An 18,995-nucleotide genomic window follows, 5' to 3' on the forward strand; every position below is an offset into this window, starting at 1 on the left:
AACCATGACATAAGTTTCTTAATTAAACAATAAGCTTTGCATTTCAAGTGAATAATCAGTAGCTTTGTATAGCATTACCCCTCCCCCCCTTTGTCCAGGGTCATAATCCTTATTGTCCCATCTTTCTTCAGATTCATTAAAAGATTGTATTCTTCCTTACTTAAATTCCATCTCTTCTGTTTTTGTTATCATGAATCTCATACAGTTCTTCCAAAACTACTTTTTCAAAGGTATCAGAGGATGAAGAGGCAGATTATACACACTGTTTTTATGTGGAATATCTCTGCTACCAGTTTGCTTTTGTGTATTCTCAGAAAATATAATATCAAAATCGAATTTTCTTGTATATAATTTTAATTCTGTGATGTTACCTACCAAACTAGCTTTTGTTTGGAGTACAAATTTTATTCCTTTCGAGAAAAGATGAACGTATCTGTAATTCGGTGTTCTGTATAAATGTATATAGTGAACCCATCTACTGTGTTCACTATTTTTTTGTATATCTATTACTGATGTTAGGCCATTCACTAATATTTGTTCATTCTCTGGGACATGGGATAATATCGGTTATATCCCCCCGTATTCACCTGTCTCTGCGCCAACCTGTCCGAGTGATGTAGTACTGGAAAATCCTGGTCAAGGGTCTCAGTAGTCACTGTATCTTCCCTAACCATATAATCCTCCTCATATCCCCTGGCCTCACAATGTGTATCAAGCCTATTGCCTCCATAATTGCAATTTTGGGAATGAATTACATTTTCTACTGGATACACTTTCTTTTCTTTATATTGTTAACTGTCCCTCTCCAACTTTCTCTTTTTCTTAAAGAATAAATTATTTATCCTTCTGTCCACCCTACCACAAACATTTGAGTACATTTCTTTATATTGAGAAAACAACAAATCCTTTATAATATTCTTATCCAACATTTCCACCTCTTTTTAACATCTTCCCTTTCTTGCTCATAATAAAAAAGTTTTCTTTACAATACTGATACCAGTTTCATCAAATAATGCAAAAAAAATCTGTCAAAACATTTTCATTATAATTAATCCCAAAAGGGAATTTAAATATTCTCAAACCTTGCAGAACAACCTGCAAGTTTAAACATTCATTCAGGTATGAAATATCCAGTTCCAAAGATTTTAATTTAAACAATCTTTTTTCTAAAAAATAGATCATATCCTTCAAAGTTGAAAATTTTGCATTTACTTCACCATTCTTGCCCGAAACCAGATTGCTTTCCATAACAATTTGCCCAACACCAGAGAATACATACTTCCTATTTGATAACGAAGTACATTTGTCATTGAATTCCAATTGTTCACCCCCTACTGAACCCTCATTAACCATTTGTCAATTCTCAGAAAGTCTCTCCGTGTTGCCGCCAAAGTTACTTGCTATAAACTGTTTACTGCTACTGTTGGTATCTTGTTTACTAGTTCCCGGTCTCTCCTGATTGTTACAGAAGTTAAAATTCAGAGTACCTGAATTGGAAGCCACTGTGCTTCCCTTCTTATTTAAAGGATGAATATCTTGGTTTTTGTCCTTTGCCAAATCCGTATTTACACCACCTGGAAGATGCTGCCCTCTACAAGTAGCGCCATTGCTTTCCTGAATCTTGCCCTGTGTACGCATTATGTCAACCACGCAATAACTGAACTCTCCTTCCTCATTGTTAATTGTTTCCATAACAACCAAGCCGTTCGGCTCCTCACAACTGTGTGAATGCAAACAAACATTCGCGGACTGCAATAAACTACTTTGTAGGCTGGAAAAAAACTTTACCAGCCACTCCATTTCTCCTTTCAATTGGGAGACCTCAAGTTTAAGCAAACTTAACTCTGTATTTTCCATAGAATCAGGTCCGGAACTGACGTGACCGGAGTTTTGTTTATTCTGCTCTGTCTCCAATTCTTGTGTTATTAAAGCCCAGTAATTGGGTGAAAAAAACGAAAATCAATATCCAATCACGCAAACAGTTGAAACACCATAAGTTAGCACAATTAACAGGCCGTTTAGGAAATCCAAAAATCTTTTATTACTGCAACCAGATTTAGTGCTTTCGGCTACAACATATAGCCTTCATCAGAATAAATTTCTTTCTCAGCATCCACTTTTTTATAAAAAAATATGAACCAATCACAAATACACAGCAATTAACATACTGACGACAAATTACATTCTGAACCATTAATTACATTTCATCTAAAACATATGTCCACTACTTTTGTTAAAACCTTAAAATATTCATTGAATTTATTTATAAATAAAATGCTGGAATTAAAATGTTCCAACCTACTATATTGTAAAACAATTTATATATATATATATATATATATATATATATATGGGTGTGGCATTGTATGTGTGTGTTGATTTTGTATTTTTCTCTTATATATTAGCTTTCTCTTGCAACATAGGGGCTACTGAAATGCTTTCATTTAGACCAGGGGGGAACATGGCTGCTGTTTTAAATTGCCACTGGGTTTCCCTCTTCTTTACGATATGTTTTCAGTCACCCGGTTAGGCTTGAACTGTTCCCAAAATACCAAAAAAAAAACCGTATTAAATTGGGAACAGGCCAGTGAGTGTTTATATAATGAACTAGTTAACTTTTTGTTTTTAATGTCATTCCCACATTCATATATTCTATTCCTCAAAGCTCGTTCGGTCCTTCCCACATAAGACTCCTAAACATGAGTTACAGACTGCCAAGTATACTACCCCCTTACTAAGACAGTTCCCTTTGGCAAACTCTATCCTACTTTTCATTGCATTATCTTCTTTCCTTGGCACAATGAAAAGTCTGGAGTAAAACCCAAATTCTTCTGGCACCAGCTCTATTGTCCCTTGCACCCGTAGTTCCTGTAAAATGGGTGGAAGCAGATGACTATGACTTTGTGGGGTTATGCCATTTAGAGAGGGAATCTGTATCCAAGACATGGCATCACTGTGTTTTATGATAGACAGCAGTCACTTGTCTGTGGTAATCTTTTCCAAGATTAAGAAAGATTGGGTCAGACTTTTTGAGAGAGTCAGGGTAACGGGGGACAGGTGGAAAGGTGGTTGTTGACATTACCAGAGATCTGACTTCAAAGGAAGTCCTCCCATATGGGGGATACATCCCCTATGGTTTATCTAGGAAGCTCTTTCTGGGAGCCTTCATGCGTCTGGCTAGGCCTAAGGTCCTTCGCGACAAAAGGGGTATGTTTGGTTGGGTAATTCCAGTAGGACTTTAGTACAAAGGTTAACAGATGTTATCTCCAGTCCTTCATGATTTTTTCCCTACTCTTGAATGGTTTTGATAAGGCTGGCAGCTTCTTGAAATGCACTAGTTTTGCTTTCAAGTCCTCAGGAATAGGCTGGCTACGTAACCATGCATACCGTGGATTATGCAGCCTGCAGCAGCCGCTCTGGACAAGGTCTCTGAGGCAGCATAACTACTACATTTAAAGCTGTGCCTAGCCACTTGTGTAGCCTCATTAAGAAAGGATAACATTTGCTGTTTAGAAAAAGTATCCTGTAAATTCAACACTATCTTATTTAAATAACCGAGAACAGTTATCCAGAACTTGGTGATGTGGGTTTGGTAATTAACACCCCTGAATGCCAAAGTAGAAGAGATACAAGCCTTTTTACCCCACCTATTCATAGCCCTGCTAGCCTTGTCTGAAGGGAGGGCATTGACAATGGGAAGGAGTTCAGAAGATTTATCAGATGACAGGGAATATGCAGAAAGGTCTGCCACAGGATTTTTAAACAACTTAAAATCATCAAAGCCTCAAGAACAGAATGTATAGGTGAAGTGACTGGGGTGTCCATTCCAAAAAGTTGTAGTACGTTTTCTACACCTCTGAGATCTGCCTAGACTGTCATTCAAAATGCTTCATCATATTTAAATTTCTCTCTCGAAAAGAAGTTTCTTCTACTGGAGAATCGAGTGAAATGGAGTACTCATCATCAAAAAGGACTTGGTCAAGAGAATACATTTCAGAGGATTGGACCAGAGAATTTTCAAACTCAGATGCCTCCTCACATTCATAGGAAGATTAATCCACAGCAATCTTTTCAGGAGTGGGAAAAGGGGGTTAAGAAAAGAAAGGAGGCGCCAGCTTCAGAGCCAAAGTGGCCTTAAACCTTGAGAGAAATCTATACATTCCCTCTCCTTGAGAAGAGGAAGAAGTTAAGGGATGGCAACAGTTTGGTTTTCTGATGCTTCTTTTTTGGTGTGAAGTCAGCCTGTACAATATGTGGAGGCTCAGTTTTGCTTAAGAGCAAGACACAGCTCTAAAGCTTATTTCATCCATCTACCAATTCTTTGTACCTATGACTTTGCAGTCCAGTTTGTCCTTGCTTAACACCTTCATGGAGACCCAACATCTCAAATGCTTGGCCCACTCCAAGATGGCATTTTTCACCTCCCCAGATGTACCTCCAACCAATTAAGAAAAAGCTTAAAAAGCAGAGGTCAGACTCAGTCTGCCCTTCCTGACTCAACTGTACAAGCCAGAGTTTCAGAACTCCTCATATGCCCTCTACTGAGACCGTGCTGGAGGCTGGTATGCGTCAGAGACCTTGACAACAGACACTGGGAATGCACATATGGGATTTGCCTATCTCACTTACACTTACCTTCCAAGCTGACAATTAATACCAGTAAGAAAAACAGTTAAGAAACATCAATGAAAGTTTGCCAAAGGGGCAGTTATCAGAGTTTTCAAAGCACTGGTACCAACGACCAAACGACAATCAATCAGACGGAAATGCAACTTGCTTTCAGACTGGCGGAAGACAGTCTCTCAAGAATTATGCTAATATGTCCGTCTGTACAGCCCTACACTTGCAACCTGAGGCCACACGTCAGACATACAATAATTTTTTGGTACATCAGATGGACAGCAGTGACAACCCGTGTGTTAGGAAAACTGCAACAGTGATTTCAGTCAGGGCACCTATTGACAGTTTCTTAAGGTACTGGAAAATGTATCCCACACTAGATTCTACAGGGCTTCCGACACTAATACAATACCATGAGCTGCAAAGTTCAAGAAAGCAGTGAGATAAAGGCACATATGATGTGTTACCTAATTAAAAATCTACACAGTGAAGCCAGTCTCCTACTTCAGATATGTCAGTAATGGACTGATTAGCTGGGAATCAGTTGGTCAGACAGCACTTTGTATTAATTATTTCTCCATCATTGATGAACAGTAACATCCAAACACTTCAAATATTAACATACAAATATCTATTTATCACAAACACACTAAATGTAGCAGTCTACCCTAATGTACATCCTGGATCATACCTGATAAGCAAGAATCAATAGCACACAGCTCTCAATATTACCATTCTGAGTCAAATTCCAAACTTGGTGTAAAAAAACATGAGCTGCTCAAATTGCAAGTTAAAGAAGTGCAGCACTATAGCATGACAATTGTTTTTCTCCAGCATTAGCGGTTTAAGTAGTTATTTTAACAGTAATCAAAACCACCACACAACAAACAAAAATAATAAAAAAGTGTAAAGTTTTACTTTTATCTTACCATCTACTTGGTGAGGTTTCAGCTTTGTAACCAGATGTTTATGCACCTGTATTAGTGGCTCTTTGGTTTCCTCATCTTCATCCAACACTAGTTTGGTAGTTATCGGGCATTTTAGAGGAGAAGCATCTTCTACTACAATCACCTTTTAAAAGACACATTTAAAATAGTTATCTAATGTAACAGAACACATTATCTACCTAATGAAAAGTACAGTTGTGTCACATTACCATAACCTTTAGCTGCTCGACTAGATCAGTGTTGCAGTACTGATCCTTGGGTATCTTCCTGCCATGCAAAACCTGTGACTAGCCCAATTTCCAGAGTTTTTCATTACCCTAGCAAATGAACATCCTATGGTTGATGTTTGGACATCAGGGTATAACAGGGGCATCGGCAGGCACCATCTATAGGTCTTTCTAGACAGTGAGCAACAGTCTGATGCCTAAGGGCAGCATGACCCTTCCAGATGTCGCCAAAACTTTCTTGGACAAGGGTAGAGGAAGAACTAGGTATGTGTAATAAAAGAATAGGGACCAATGAAGAGCAGGGCTACCCCATCTAATGTACTCTCTCAGCACAGGAGAGGTTAGGAGAGGCCAGCAGAGTGAGTTTTAGGAAGGTGGGAGTTTGTACTACAACACTGATCTACTAGAACATCTATAATTATAGTAGCAGGTTTAGGTGCACCTTTAGTGTCTTCAGTGGACACTACAGATGAGTCAGTTTGTGGGTTATTGCAGAGATGCTTATGAGACTCAAGCACTTTCTAAAAACTATCAGGCTTCCATGGTGTAGAAGGCAGGGAGCCAGAGTGACGATGTCCTCAAAAACAATCTACCACCACATGGACTGGAGGGATAACTAGTGGTCTGGGGGTTGGCAAACTCAGAAGCGGAGTACAATGAGTTTGAGCTTGAAAGAATTCCTTAATCTCCCCTGAAAAGCCTCCTTCATCTTATGAAGTGCACCCCAAAGGACTAATCTTCTGGGAAAGAAGCAGAGGGAATTGTCTCTTCCAAATCAGAGTCAGGATAAGACTGAGGGAGATATGTTTAGAATAAATAATTCCTCCTCATCCCCAGATTCTGAAGAATCATTCTTTTAGAAAGGCAACATCTCTTGGTCTTTTATTGGAAGAGGTTACAGGGTAGTCTGTGGTGCCTGTATGGGCTCCCTGGACTTCATAAAGGTCATGAATTTCTTGGCAATTTTTAGTAAATCCTAACTTTTAAACTGGATAGTAGTATCAAACAACTGGGGAGTAGGCTAAGGCAGACTGACCGTTCATTTTGGATTAGGCGTCCACTTAAGGGTGAACTCAGTCCTCTGTCAAACAACTAGGGGTGTCGGCCCTGATAGAAGGTGTGTGTTCCTGTAGAACAGTTTATTAAGTACCTTCTCCCTCAATAACCAATATTCAGATGTTGGAAGCTGAGGCCTGCTGACCATCCAAAGACCTGACCAACTTAGAAGATGGAGAGAGTAAAGTTGAGTGGCCTGCTGCCATGGGGACCTCGTGAAGGATCATGCCACTGGGGTTCAGACCTGGATGTCGCCAGACTTGGAGGCTGCAAAAGCATTTCACAAGAGTCATCCTTCAACTTAGTTTCATATGTGGAAGAATCGCCATTATCTGCCGATTCCTTTTCCTTAGCCTTTTTATCTTTTTTGTTTCTTAGGCAAAGCAGTGTCTGAAGCTGAGCAGGGAGAAAAGGCACCATGAAATGGTGTAGAGCATTCTATATGTGCTGAAAGGACTTCGGTTCTACACTTCAGGGTTCTAGCTCCATATACAGCACAATCCTGACAATTAGAAACATCCTGCTCCACATTTACACAATAGAGGAAAGAAACAATACATAGTACAAAAATGTAACATAAAAATCACATGTGGGATTTGCTTCCTACACTTCAAGCAGCTATTAACTTTTCTGAGCAGTAATCAAAGAAAAGAATTCCCCAGAGGGGTACTTATCTAAAAATTTATTGTTGAAAACTATGTAGAAAATTAACCAACTGTCAACTGCAAGGTTTAGGTAAACAAAAGAACAGCCTACACAGCAAGAAAAAAAATGAAGATGGTGCTAACAGAGGCCTCTCTTATACCCTGATGTCTGAACAACGGCCATCTATCTGACAACCGTTGGCTAGGGATAATGAAATGACTGTAGAAATTGGGCAGTCGCGGGCTACTGCATGGCAGGAAGATCCAAGAATAACTACTGCAACAATGACTACAAAGAAAGTACAGTTGTGTACCTACCATAAATGTAGATGTTAGAGTGTATTCACTGTTGCAGTCATTACTCTTGAGTTATCCTGCTGGCAGGCCACCCTCAGTCGGCAGGAATTCCAAAGTCTAGGTCTGGCGTCGGTTGCTGTCGCCTCTTCCCTGACGTCAGTGCACCAGGGGTATAAAAGATGCAGCTGACGCCATTTTCTTCACTTTTTCTTGCCCCAGATGTCAGGTGCCCCCAAATTGGTAGGCTGAAAAATATGCCAATAAAACTGCGAGCACAAAAATAACATTTTCTTTATCTACAAGTAAATACACCAAATAGGTTGTATAGGATAGAGAAGTGCAGATAAGTCCCAGCAAAGAGAAGGGGGATGGTGGGTGGGTAACCTGGACAGCAACAGTGAATACACTCGAACATCTGCATTTATGGTAGGTACACAACTGTATTATGTTCATCGTGTTTCACTGTTGCAGTCATTACTCTTGGGTAGAATCCCAAAGCTGAGGATGGGTGGCTGGGCTAAATAGGATTAGGAGAGGCTATGAGACCCTGCAGAACTGCAGTGGCAAAGCCTGCTCTGGACTTAGAGTAAAGAGGTAAGTGGTAATTGCTTTGTGAAAGCGTGCACTGAACTCCAAGTTGCAGACTCAAAGATATTTTTGGTTGGTACTCCTCTGAGGAAGGCTGCTGAAGTGGCCGCTGCTCTGGTGGAATGAGGCCTAATGCCCTTAGACACTGCTTTGCCATGTTGAGAATAGCAGAAACGGATGCAATGGCCTATCCATTTAGAAATGGTCTCTTTTGAGATGGCCTTTCCTTGTGATCCTGCAGCATATGGCACAAAGTTGCTCAGTCTTTCTGAAAGCTTTAGTTCTGTCCAAATAGAAGAGTAACCGCCTGTGTAAGTCCAAAGAATGCAGAATTTTCTCACCCTTGTTCTGTGGATTTGGATAAAAGGTAGGCAAGTGAATGGTTTGGTTGAGGGCCACACTGGATACCACCTTAGGCATAAAAGTAGGATTTGTCCTCAGACACCCCCTGTCTGGATGAAAAATGATAAAAGGTTCCACAGCCATGAGTGCTTGTAACTCAGAGACTCACCTTGCGGAGGTTATTGCTAGGAGTAGAGCTGTTTTCCAGGATAAGAATTGTATATCTGCTGTTGAAGCTGGCTCGAAAGGAGGCAGTGCGAGTTTTTCCAAAACATAATTGAGGTCCCAGGCCGGAATTTGTGCTCTCCTTGGAGGCCTAATGTTTTTGGCCTCTCTGAGGTACTGCCTTATTAAAGGATGAGAAAAGACAGGTGGTTCTGTATTGTAATGGGCTGAAATGGCAGAGGCATGAATCTTAACTGATGAGAAAGAAAGGACTTTGTTCAGCATCTCAGTTAGGTATTGTCAAATCTGAGGTATATTTGGTACACACATGTCAATGCCTTGTTCCTGGCTCCAAGCACAGAATCTCTTCCATTTTTCTGCATAACATTTTCTGGTACTGGGCCTCCTGGCCTCCAAGATAACATCCATAACAGCTTTTGAAAGAGGTGTGTTCTGAATTGTTACATTATCCGCCATGCTGCCAGATTTAAGGTCCTGAGTTGGCTGTGCAGGATCTGATTGTTTTGCTGGGTCAGCAAGTGAGAAGTTTGAGGCAATATCCATGCTGGACCTTGAGACAAGCTCTTTAGGACTGGGTACCAGTGCTGGCGTGGCCAGACTGGTGCAATCAGTATCATTTTTGGCTTCTCTTGTCTGACCTTTAGGAGTACCCTGGGAAGGAGAGGCAGTGCAGGAAAGGCATATACTGTTAGGCTTTTCCAGCTGAAGGACAGGGTGTCCACTTTCCATGCTTGCTTGTGATAAATCTTTGTGCAAAATCTCTGCAATTGGTACTTGTGAGGGGAGGCAAATAGATCTATGTCTGGGAATCCCCATTTCCTTATTATCATGTTGAAGACTTGTGGATCCAGTTTCCATTCGTGGGGATCCATGAGGTTTCTGCTTAGTTCGTCTGCCAGAGTATTTGTTTTTCCTGGCAAGAATTGTGCTTGCAGGTGAATTTGAAAAGCCAATGTTGTGTCCCATAAGGTCATTGCTAGTCTGCAGAGGGGGTAGGAATGTTTACCTCTCCCTGCTTGTTTATGTACCACATGTCCGTAGTATTGTCTATCTTTATCAGTAGCTGTCCTGGATGAAGCAGGTCCTTGAAAGCTGTCAAAGCATTTTGAACAGCTAGCATCTCTTTTTGATTGATGTGAAGATGCATGTGGTTTGCAGGCCATGTGCCCTGAATACATTTTTCTGCCATATGGGCCCCCCAGGCATAATCTGATGCATCCGTTGTTAGTGTCTGTCTGGCTGTGGGTAAACTGAATGGCAGACCCTTGTTGTGGTGACAGGCTTCTGCTCACCATCGAAACTCCTGTTGTAGGCAGAGAACGAGTGCAATTACTGTCTCCAGGCTGTGGCAATGCTGAGTCCAAACACTTTTTAGATAACATTGTAGTTTCCTCATATGCAGTCTGGCATATGGAATTAGTAGAATGCAGGATGCCATGAAACCCAGGGCCTGCAGGATTTTCCTTGCAGATAAGTGGGTTTTGGTTGCCAATTTCTTGAAGTAAGAAGTCAGTTGATTTTGTTTGTCTGGCGTGAGATAAGCCATCTGGGCAGTTGTATTTAAGCTTGCACCCAGGAATATTATCTCTTGAGAGGGCACTAGTTTTGATTTATTTTCATTTACTGTGTACCCTAGGCCAGTTAGTGATCTTTTTACAAACGCCAGATGCTTTAAAAGAATGTCTTTGGTCTCTGCTTGAATTAGGTAGTCGTCCAAGTAGGGATATATTTGAATTCCTCTGTCTGCAAAATGCAATTACTGGTGCCAGGCATTTTGTGAAGACCCTGGGCGCAGTAGATAAGCCAAAGGGCAGTGCAGAGAATTGGTAATGCATTGAGCCAGCTATGAATCTGAGGCATCTTCTGCAAGACTATCTGATTGGGACATACGGATATGCCTCTTTTAGGTCCAAAGTTACGAGCCAAGCCGTCTTGCCCAGCATGGGCAGTAGCTGTTGTAGAGTCAACATCCTGAATTTTGGAACTTCCAGAAACGTATTTAGTATAGGTAGGTCCAGTATTGGTCTCCAGGTTCTGTCCTTTCTGGGTACTAGGAAAAGTCTGGAGTAAAATCCTTGCCCCTGCTCTTGTTGTGGTACTTGCTGAATGGCCCTCATGTCCATGAGGGCTGTAATTAGTTTTTGTGCTTCTGCCCATTGATTGTGTGGCAGGTCTGGCATACCTTTTGACCTTGGTAGAGTGTGAAAATGGAACCTGTAGCCTTGGGACACTATGTTCAGGACCCATTTGTCTTGGGTAACCATTTCCCAATTTGATGAAAAAAGTGCTAGTTTTCCCCCTAAAGGGGCTATCAAAAGAAAAGTGCTTGGATCTGGCAGAGGAAAGTCATTGGGACCGTTTCCTGTAAGGTTGTAATTTGTCTTCTCCGCTTTTGGAGGTAGCAGCACCCCATTGTTTAGGCCTGTATGAGCCTTGGGGTTGAGATCTGCCTCTAGGATGCCTGTATCTGCCTCTTTGTGGTCTGTCTGACACTGGAAAGGGCCAATTTTTAAAAGGCCAGTTTCTGCTAAACCTGGGTGGCTGTACTTGTAAGAAATCCTTGACTGTCTGCATGGATTTTGCTTTATCCTCCATTTTTTTTCAACACCTCTTCTGCTTTAGTACCAAACAAAGTATCATGCTGCAATGGTGCATCTAATAATTTTGCTTTAACATGATCAGGCAGATACTGTTCCTTTAACCAAGCATGCCTTCTAATAACAGAACCTGTAACAGTGGCCCTGCAAGAGGCCTCCAATGAATCATAACTACATTGCAAAGTATGCTTTCCCACTTGTTCAGCTGCATGCAATAAATCCTGCAATTCCTTGTTCTCTGAACATTCAGTATTTGCCAACAATTTCTGTTGAAGCAGCGACATCAAATACTGCTGATATTTAAGCATATGAAACTGACAATTTAAAGCCCCTACAGCCAAGGTAGCAGAAGTGTAGACTTTTCCCCCCATCTGTCTAGAACCCTAGAATCCCTATCAGAGGGGACAGGGTTTGTTGCAGTGGAAGCTTTAATCCCATTGGGACCTTGAGATATAGATTCTGAGTCAGCAGCGGGGTTCTTATATAGGAAGTTATGAGAATCCAGAACCCTGTAGTATCTGTCTGGCTTAGCAGGTGCAGGGGGTAAAGAGTCAGGGGACAGGCCGGACTCTGAAAATACATCATCTACAATGTCTAAAACAGGTGGAATAGCAAGGGGTCTATGCTGAGGAAGTAGCAGAAAGTCTCTGAGCCTTTTCTTAGATTCAGAATAATCTTGGCTCTCCCAGTGGAAATGCTCCCTCATGGTATGCAGGGTTTCCTCAAAAGAATAATCCTCAGGAGGAGAGGCTGAAGGAATGGATTCTTCAGCATCAGAATCCTCATAGGAAAGCATGGAGTAATCCTGTTCAGAAGAGGAATCAGAGGAAATAGAAACCTGATCAGAAGAATCATACTCTGTCTCTTGCCTAGGCCTCTTATCAGGAGGGGGATGGGAGCCCCTGATCAAAGTAATTAAGTCTTCGGCCATTTTGAGCATCTGTTTTTTAGGCATGGAAGTCTGAGTAGGAGAATGCTGCACTTGTTTCTTTGTCTTTAGAGCTGCTTTAGTCTTTGTCTTTGAAGCTGAAGATGGCTTAATATATAGTTGTGTAGGTCTGAAGACACCTTCAGAAGCCGATGCCTGCTCAGCGGCTCCGGATCCATCTGAGGGAATGATTTCAGAGTGTCCAATACCTTGAGTATCCAGTGGCCAAGTCGGCTCCACGTGGGAGTCGGAAGCGGCCTGTGGCTCCGAGGTAGCAGGCGCCAGGGGCTGCGAAAGCACCTCACTGAGAACCGGCGACTGGCCTAGCAGAGGCCTCGTCGTCTGTTTTGGACCTCGGATGCCTATCCTTTTCCTTGTCCTTGCGTTTTTTGTAAACTCCGGTTGTCGGCTGGTCTGACGGCATTATATAATGAAATCTTCGGCCAAAGTAATGAAATGCAAAATCAAACATACGCTTAACAGTGTGGTGGTTAAATCTAGCACAAAACCGACAGCTAGCAACATTGTGATCAGGGCCTAGGCAAGGAATACAGTAAGAATGAAAATCCTTATGAGGTATTTGCTTCCCACAAGAAATACAATTGTTAACTTTTTCTGACATCGGTCTGGAGCAAGAAAAAAGTTTCCCCAATGGGGTACTTAGCTTTAATGAAGACTTTGGTTCTGAAATTCAAATTTGAAAATCTCAGGAGTCGGCCGACCGGCACTTGCGAACTGCTTTTGCTTCGGGCACTGCGCGGCAAGAAAAACCTAAGAAAATGGCGTTGGCTGCAGCTTTGATACCCCTGGCTCACTGACGTCAGGGAAGAGGCGACAGCAACCAAAGCTGGACCTAGACTTTGGAATTCTGGCTGACTGAGGGTGGCCTGCCAGCAGGATAACCCAAGAGTAATGACTGCAACAGTGAAACACGATGAACATCATCTGTATATCCCTCTGAATGATCCACATTGGTTACATTAGAGTACACTCTTGACACCATGCTGCTCAACAACAGACTTCACTGAAGGCACAGAACCATCACACTCAGTCACGGGCACATATTCAAATCACAACCAACCTGAGAAGTTAATAAGGTTTTACAGGTAGATTGTAACATTGTGGTTAACAATTATAAAGTCCTGACTATGTCACAGGTGACTGTTTAAATATCAACTTCAGCAATAGAATAACCTGACAGTGGAGGATGACAGTGAATGGGGTATGGCTTTCCCAGTCTAGAAATGAGGTTCTAGCAGTTCCTGTACAGCTGGCCGTGAAGGAGGGAAAAGATAGAGAAGTCAGGGAATAAAAAGGCAATTTACAAAGAAACACTGGGAGGACATCTGTATGGCTCCCAAGTATGCAACAGAGTCCAAAAGGTTTGGACTTTTGCATGAAACTACTTGCATAAGCCTTTTTATATCCCAAGCAGCTTTTAGACAAGTTTTCCTCGAGTAGATGGCAAGTGTTGGAGATGTGATGAGAAACAGAGGTAACTCAGAACACGTTTTCTGAAAGTATAACAAGTTGGCAGATTTTGAAAATTCCCTACAAAGTATTACGGCATAAATGAGGAAGCAAATGGGTGCAACTAAGGATATGATTTTTTTGAGTTGGGACATAGGATCTGAATTGCCGAGACATAAAAAGACTACTAAATTTACTGCTACTGGCTGCCAAAAAAGCAATTACAAGAAAATGGAAATTAAAAGCTAAACCAACTGTAACTGAAGTACTGCATATTTCCAAAGAGTAAAAAGAATTAGAGATTGGATCTTTATAAAATGGAACAAACAAATTACAGAGACATACATGAAATTTGTGGGAACAATACATGCAGAATAATGTTCAGAAGGAATAAGGTTTAAGGAACGGCAATAATTGAGCCATTTATATGTAATGTTGGAGTGAATGCTAATAGCTAAAAAAAAAAAAAAAGAAAGAAAACATGTACTGTACATAACGCAAGAATATGAAAAAATGTCATTTCTATTAATGTGTGTCTTTGTCATGTAATAAAAGATTAACAATTATAACGGGCAAGTTGGAATAAAAAAATATATATATTAATTATAATGTGCAGGTTAGACCCTGTGATCCCACCTATTCAGACTGCAAACTTTATCTCTATTCCCCTCCCAGATGTGGAAAAATAACTTGGATGCTTTTTGTAAGCATCGACTTTTATCCTTAAGGGAAGAAAAAAAAAACACTGGCTAACAAACTAATCTCCGTACTGTTACAGTTAATATACTGAAGTAATAAGGCTGCTGGGGAGACAACTGCTTGGATACCTGTAAATGTCTCAGCTTTAAACTTCGTGTTTACTTAACTTTTTACTTTCACTGAAATGCTTGCCAATACCTGTGATAAGTAATGTACAACATCATGAATCAGTATATACTGAGAACATGTATTATAGTCAATACCACTTTAATTGCACAGTACAGCTATTTGAGGAATGAAAGAAATCCATAATATACAGAGTCTAGTGCCAGTGTATTCGTGATGAGTTAACTGCTGGCATCATTCTTACTGAGCTGCATTTTCTACAGAACAAAGGTTATGGTTTTAACTATAAAGCTGCTGTGATCATGAATTTAATGACATTGCTGTCCAATATTACTGGGTAACCAGATGTGCAGGTCATGACATCATATCAGAAGTGGGACCTTCAACAAAGAAAAATGAGAACCTTTCCAGCCAGAAAACCATACCAATGAGTCCAGCAGTGTCCACCAAGCTCTCAGAGTAAGTAATTTTAACAAAAACTGTTTTACCTCATGAAGTGGTTGTTTTATTGGTTTTACTCCATCCACCCCTATAAAAACATTTTTTTTAATTATATAGAGTAATCTACCTGAGGCTCTGAGTAGTTTGATTTCTCAACACCAGTTGGCTGCCCTGCCTAGACGCAAAGGCTCTCACACTGAGTTGCAAGCAAGCTGGATAAAGAAACAGTAAACATTCAGGTAAACACTTTGATGTGAGAGTGTTCAATCTCGCCGTTTGTTCTTACACATGGGTTCGGAGTCGATCCTCGGCTCCAAGTCGGCCGCTTGGCAAAGCTCTCAATCGAGAAGAAGCTCGAGACCAACCTGTCTCCCACAATTCCCCTCTGCCTTTACCTCAGATCTAGTTTGCCGCTGCAACGTTCGCATCATTTTTGATGAGCTCGGACCACCTGACAGATAAGATTACTTTTTGTCTAAGATTCTTAGATAATTTTTTTTCCTAGTTCACCTTTAAGTCTTGTGTGTGTGTGTGTGTGTGTGTGTGTGTAGTGAGTCGAGGGTTTCTATTCTTGTACGTATATATTTTATATATATATATATATATATATATATATATATATATATATATATATATATATAGTTAGTTAGTTCCCTCGGGGCCTACCCCACCCACTAAACTTCTAAAACTACTGCTGGATTTGACAAACTACTGGATTTGACTAAACTTACTGGCTTTGACATTATTGTTGGCTGTTACTGTCTGTTCAAGACTGTGTGGAATTGTATAGTCTTACTGGATTTGACTATTATTGTATTATTATTATTATGTCTGAGAAAGCGAAGTCAGGCTTCAAACGGTGCCAATGTGGACAGAAAATGTCTATCACAGACAACCATAGTTCCTGCGTCTACTGTCTTGGCCCTCTCCATCTGCAAGAAGACTGCTCCATTTGTCATTATTTCAGTGGAAGGGTCATGACAGATAGGCGCAGGAAACTCATGGATAGAGGCCTTTTGAAGCCTGCATTCCAAGAGGCTCTTGATGCATCGGACCAGAAATCTAAATCCTCAAAGGAATCGAAGACGTCGGAGCCCATGTCATCTGCTCCGAGCTCTTCATTTAAAGTTCGCTCACCGGTTCCACAGACCTCGGGGCCGAGTGTTGAACTTTTGTCTGTTACCGAGCCTCGAGTCTTGGAACCGGTGACGGAGCTTCCACCTCCTGTGCTCTTGAGGTCGGCTCAGTCTTCGATTCCTTCGACGCGTTCTTCTAGACCCCTCTCCAACACTGATGTAGACCGCGTGGTGCAGAAGTTAATGGAGAATACGGCCTTGTCCAAACTCATCTCAGTCTCTTCCCAGTTGGTGTCGAGACTCGAAGGCCTTCCCTTATCTCCATCTGTTCCTCCTCCGAGGCCTATTCAGCCTTCGGAGCCGGGAGAGGCTGATCTGATGATCGTGGAGCCTTCGGTGCCGGAACTGTCTTTTTCTCGGTCGGCACCGTTCACCTCGACTCCAACGGATCCATTACCGGAATCGCGGAGCCGACGATCTATCCTTGGTTCGAGGACAGAGAGTCGGACCGATGTTTCGGTTCCGACTCTCCCTCTCGGTGCCTCGGCACGGATCGACTCGGCTCCGTCCTCGGGGTCGATGCCCTCGGTTCCCGTCTCGGGGATCCCTCCGCTTTCTTCGGAACCGAGGGATTCTTCGACTTGGGACCCGGGGGCCTTCGACCTCATGAGGAAGGTATTGTCGACACAGACAACCACTTCAGCAGAGACAGCTTCTCCTTCCCATAAAGGTCCGTTATCCTCCTCTGCACCCACGGCTACTTCGAAGCATCGAGCACCGGTGTCTCAGCCGCTCCGAGGAAGTTCTGAGGAAAAGATTGTGTAAGAGGAGACACTTGGATTCTCCACAAGAATCCTTAACATCGGACACTGACTTAGATGAGTCAGAAGGGTCCCCGAAATCACCCTCAGAGAATGTCTCCTTTTCAGACATCCTGGAGATCCTGAAGCAGAGAGGTGATTGGCAGGACCTACCCCCTTCTGAGGATGAGTCAGTCTTGCTGAAGGCATTCGGTGCTCGCCCTTCTTCCTCGTGGGTCACTCCGCCCTTCGATGAGTTGATGGAATTAACTGCTCGAAGGGCATGGGAGACACCTGACAGGGTGGAGCCAGTCCCTAGGAAGCCTAATAAATATATTACGCCCCCTCAAGACAAGACATATCTCACAAAAGGAGTTCCAGTGGACGCTATGGTGGTGGCAGCTGCCACTAAAAAGGAAATGTCTGAATCTTCCTCATCTGTCCATCCGCCTAACAGAGATTCTAGGACTATGGACAGGTATGGGAAGCGCATTTTTAGTTCAGCGGCTTTTTCCATGCGATCGCTGAACTATTTGACGCATTTCACACGTTTACAGAGGGATCTAATCAAAGAGTTGGGAGATACCCTCCAGGGTCCTACAGATGCTGCTGTCTCGGAGAAAGTTACAGCACAACTCAATACCCTTACATCAATTGTGAACTCGTCCATGAGGCTCATTTCATATGCAGCCGAAGGGTCGAGTAGGGCTGCGGCTTCAGCGATTGCCCTTCGTAGGCAATCCTGGATGCGCTTATGTTCCTTTGCGGAAGCCTTCAAGTCTTCCTTTACTAATGCCCCATTTGACGGTGCCACTCTCTTTGGCCCCAAAGTAAAGGAGACCCTTACCCGGTGTGAGCAAGAGGGAAAGACTCTGTCTGCTGTCGGAGTCCGTTTTTCCACCCCATCCAGACCGTACCCCAAAGGGCAACGAGGTGGAAAAATGTGGTTTCAAAAACCCCAAGGCTCTTTCCCAGGCACACAGGGTGATGCCCCCTCCAGAGGCAGAGGGGGGGGGCAGAGGTGGAAGACGTCGCCCTGGCGGCAGAGGGGGTCCGCAAAACCAAGGTGACAGGGATACGCTCCCTGGGAAACCTTTCCAGCACTCCTGAATGGAGGCCCGACTGTCCTGCTCTGGAGGCAGTCGGGGGTCGCTTAGCTTTATACCCTCAGGCCTGGCAAAGTCTTACCTCAGACAAATGGGTAAAAAGCATTATTACCAGAGGTTACAGAATTCCATTTCTATTTCCCCCATTACCGCAGAAAAGACTCCCAGATGTACCGCCCCATCTGTGAGATCCTGCAGCTATGGAAATTTCAAAGCTACTAGAAAAAGAGTCATCCAACCAGTCCCGGCGGACCAAAGAGGATTCGGAACTTACTCAAGGTTCTTTTTAGTTCCAAAAAAGACAGGGGACTGGAGGCCAATTCTGGACCTAAGCAAGCTCAATACTTTCGTCAAGAAAGAAAAGTTCCGGATGGTCACGCTTCAATCGATCCTTCCATTCTTACAGAAGGACGACTGGATGTGCTCAATAGATCTAAAGGACGCGTACTACCACATCAAAATGGCCATGGCGTCCAGAGATCACTTGCGCTTCCGGCTGGGAGCCAGTCACTTTCAGTTTCAAGCCCTGCCCTTTGGTCTGACCTCAGCCCCCAGGGTCTTAACCAAATGTATGGCAGTGGTAGCGTCTCACTTGAGACGCCTAGGATTCCAGGTGTTTCTGTATCTGGACGACTGGCTCCTTACTGCCACCACCGAGCATCGACTGATTCAGGCCAGGGATTACACACTAGAACTCTGTGTTCATCTCGGAATTTCCGTAAATTTCGAAAAATCTGTATTACAGCCATCACAGCATATCTCATTCACAGGAGCAGAATTGTATACTCGTTGCTTGATTCTAAGGCTTCCTCCAGAAAGAATAGCCTCTGTACAAAATCATATAT

The 18,995-nt window shown here is 42.6% G+C and overlaps 1 protein-coding gene across 1 annotated transcript in view; it reads right to left on the minus strand.

The window, feature by feature from the left end:
* ATRX (ATRX chromatin remodeler) overlaps nucleotides 1–18,995 on the minus strand; it is a 3,779,564-nt gene that overhangs the window by 1,591,268 nt on the left and 2,169,301 nt on the right. Inside the window, exon 15 of the mRNA XM_044057254.1 lies at nucleotides 5,550–5,691. Coding sequence (XP_043913189.1) covers nucleotides 5,550–5,691 — 142 coding nt within the window. The remainder of the gene's footprint in view (nucleotides 1–5,549; nucleotides 5,692–18,995) is intronic.

Source organism: Protopterus annectens, chromosome 15.part0, assembly GCF_019279795.1.
Source record: "Protopterus annectens isolate FY-2018-M chromosome 15.part0, PAN1.0, whole genome shotgun sequence".
NCBI lineage: Eukaryota > Metazoa > Chordata > Ceratodontiformes > Protopteridae > Protopterus > Protopterus annectens.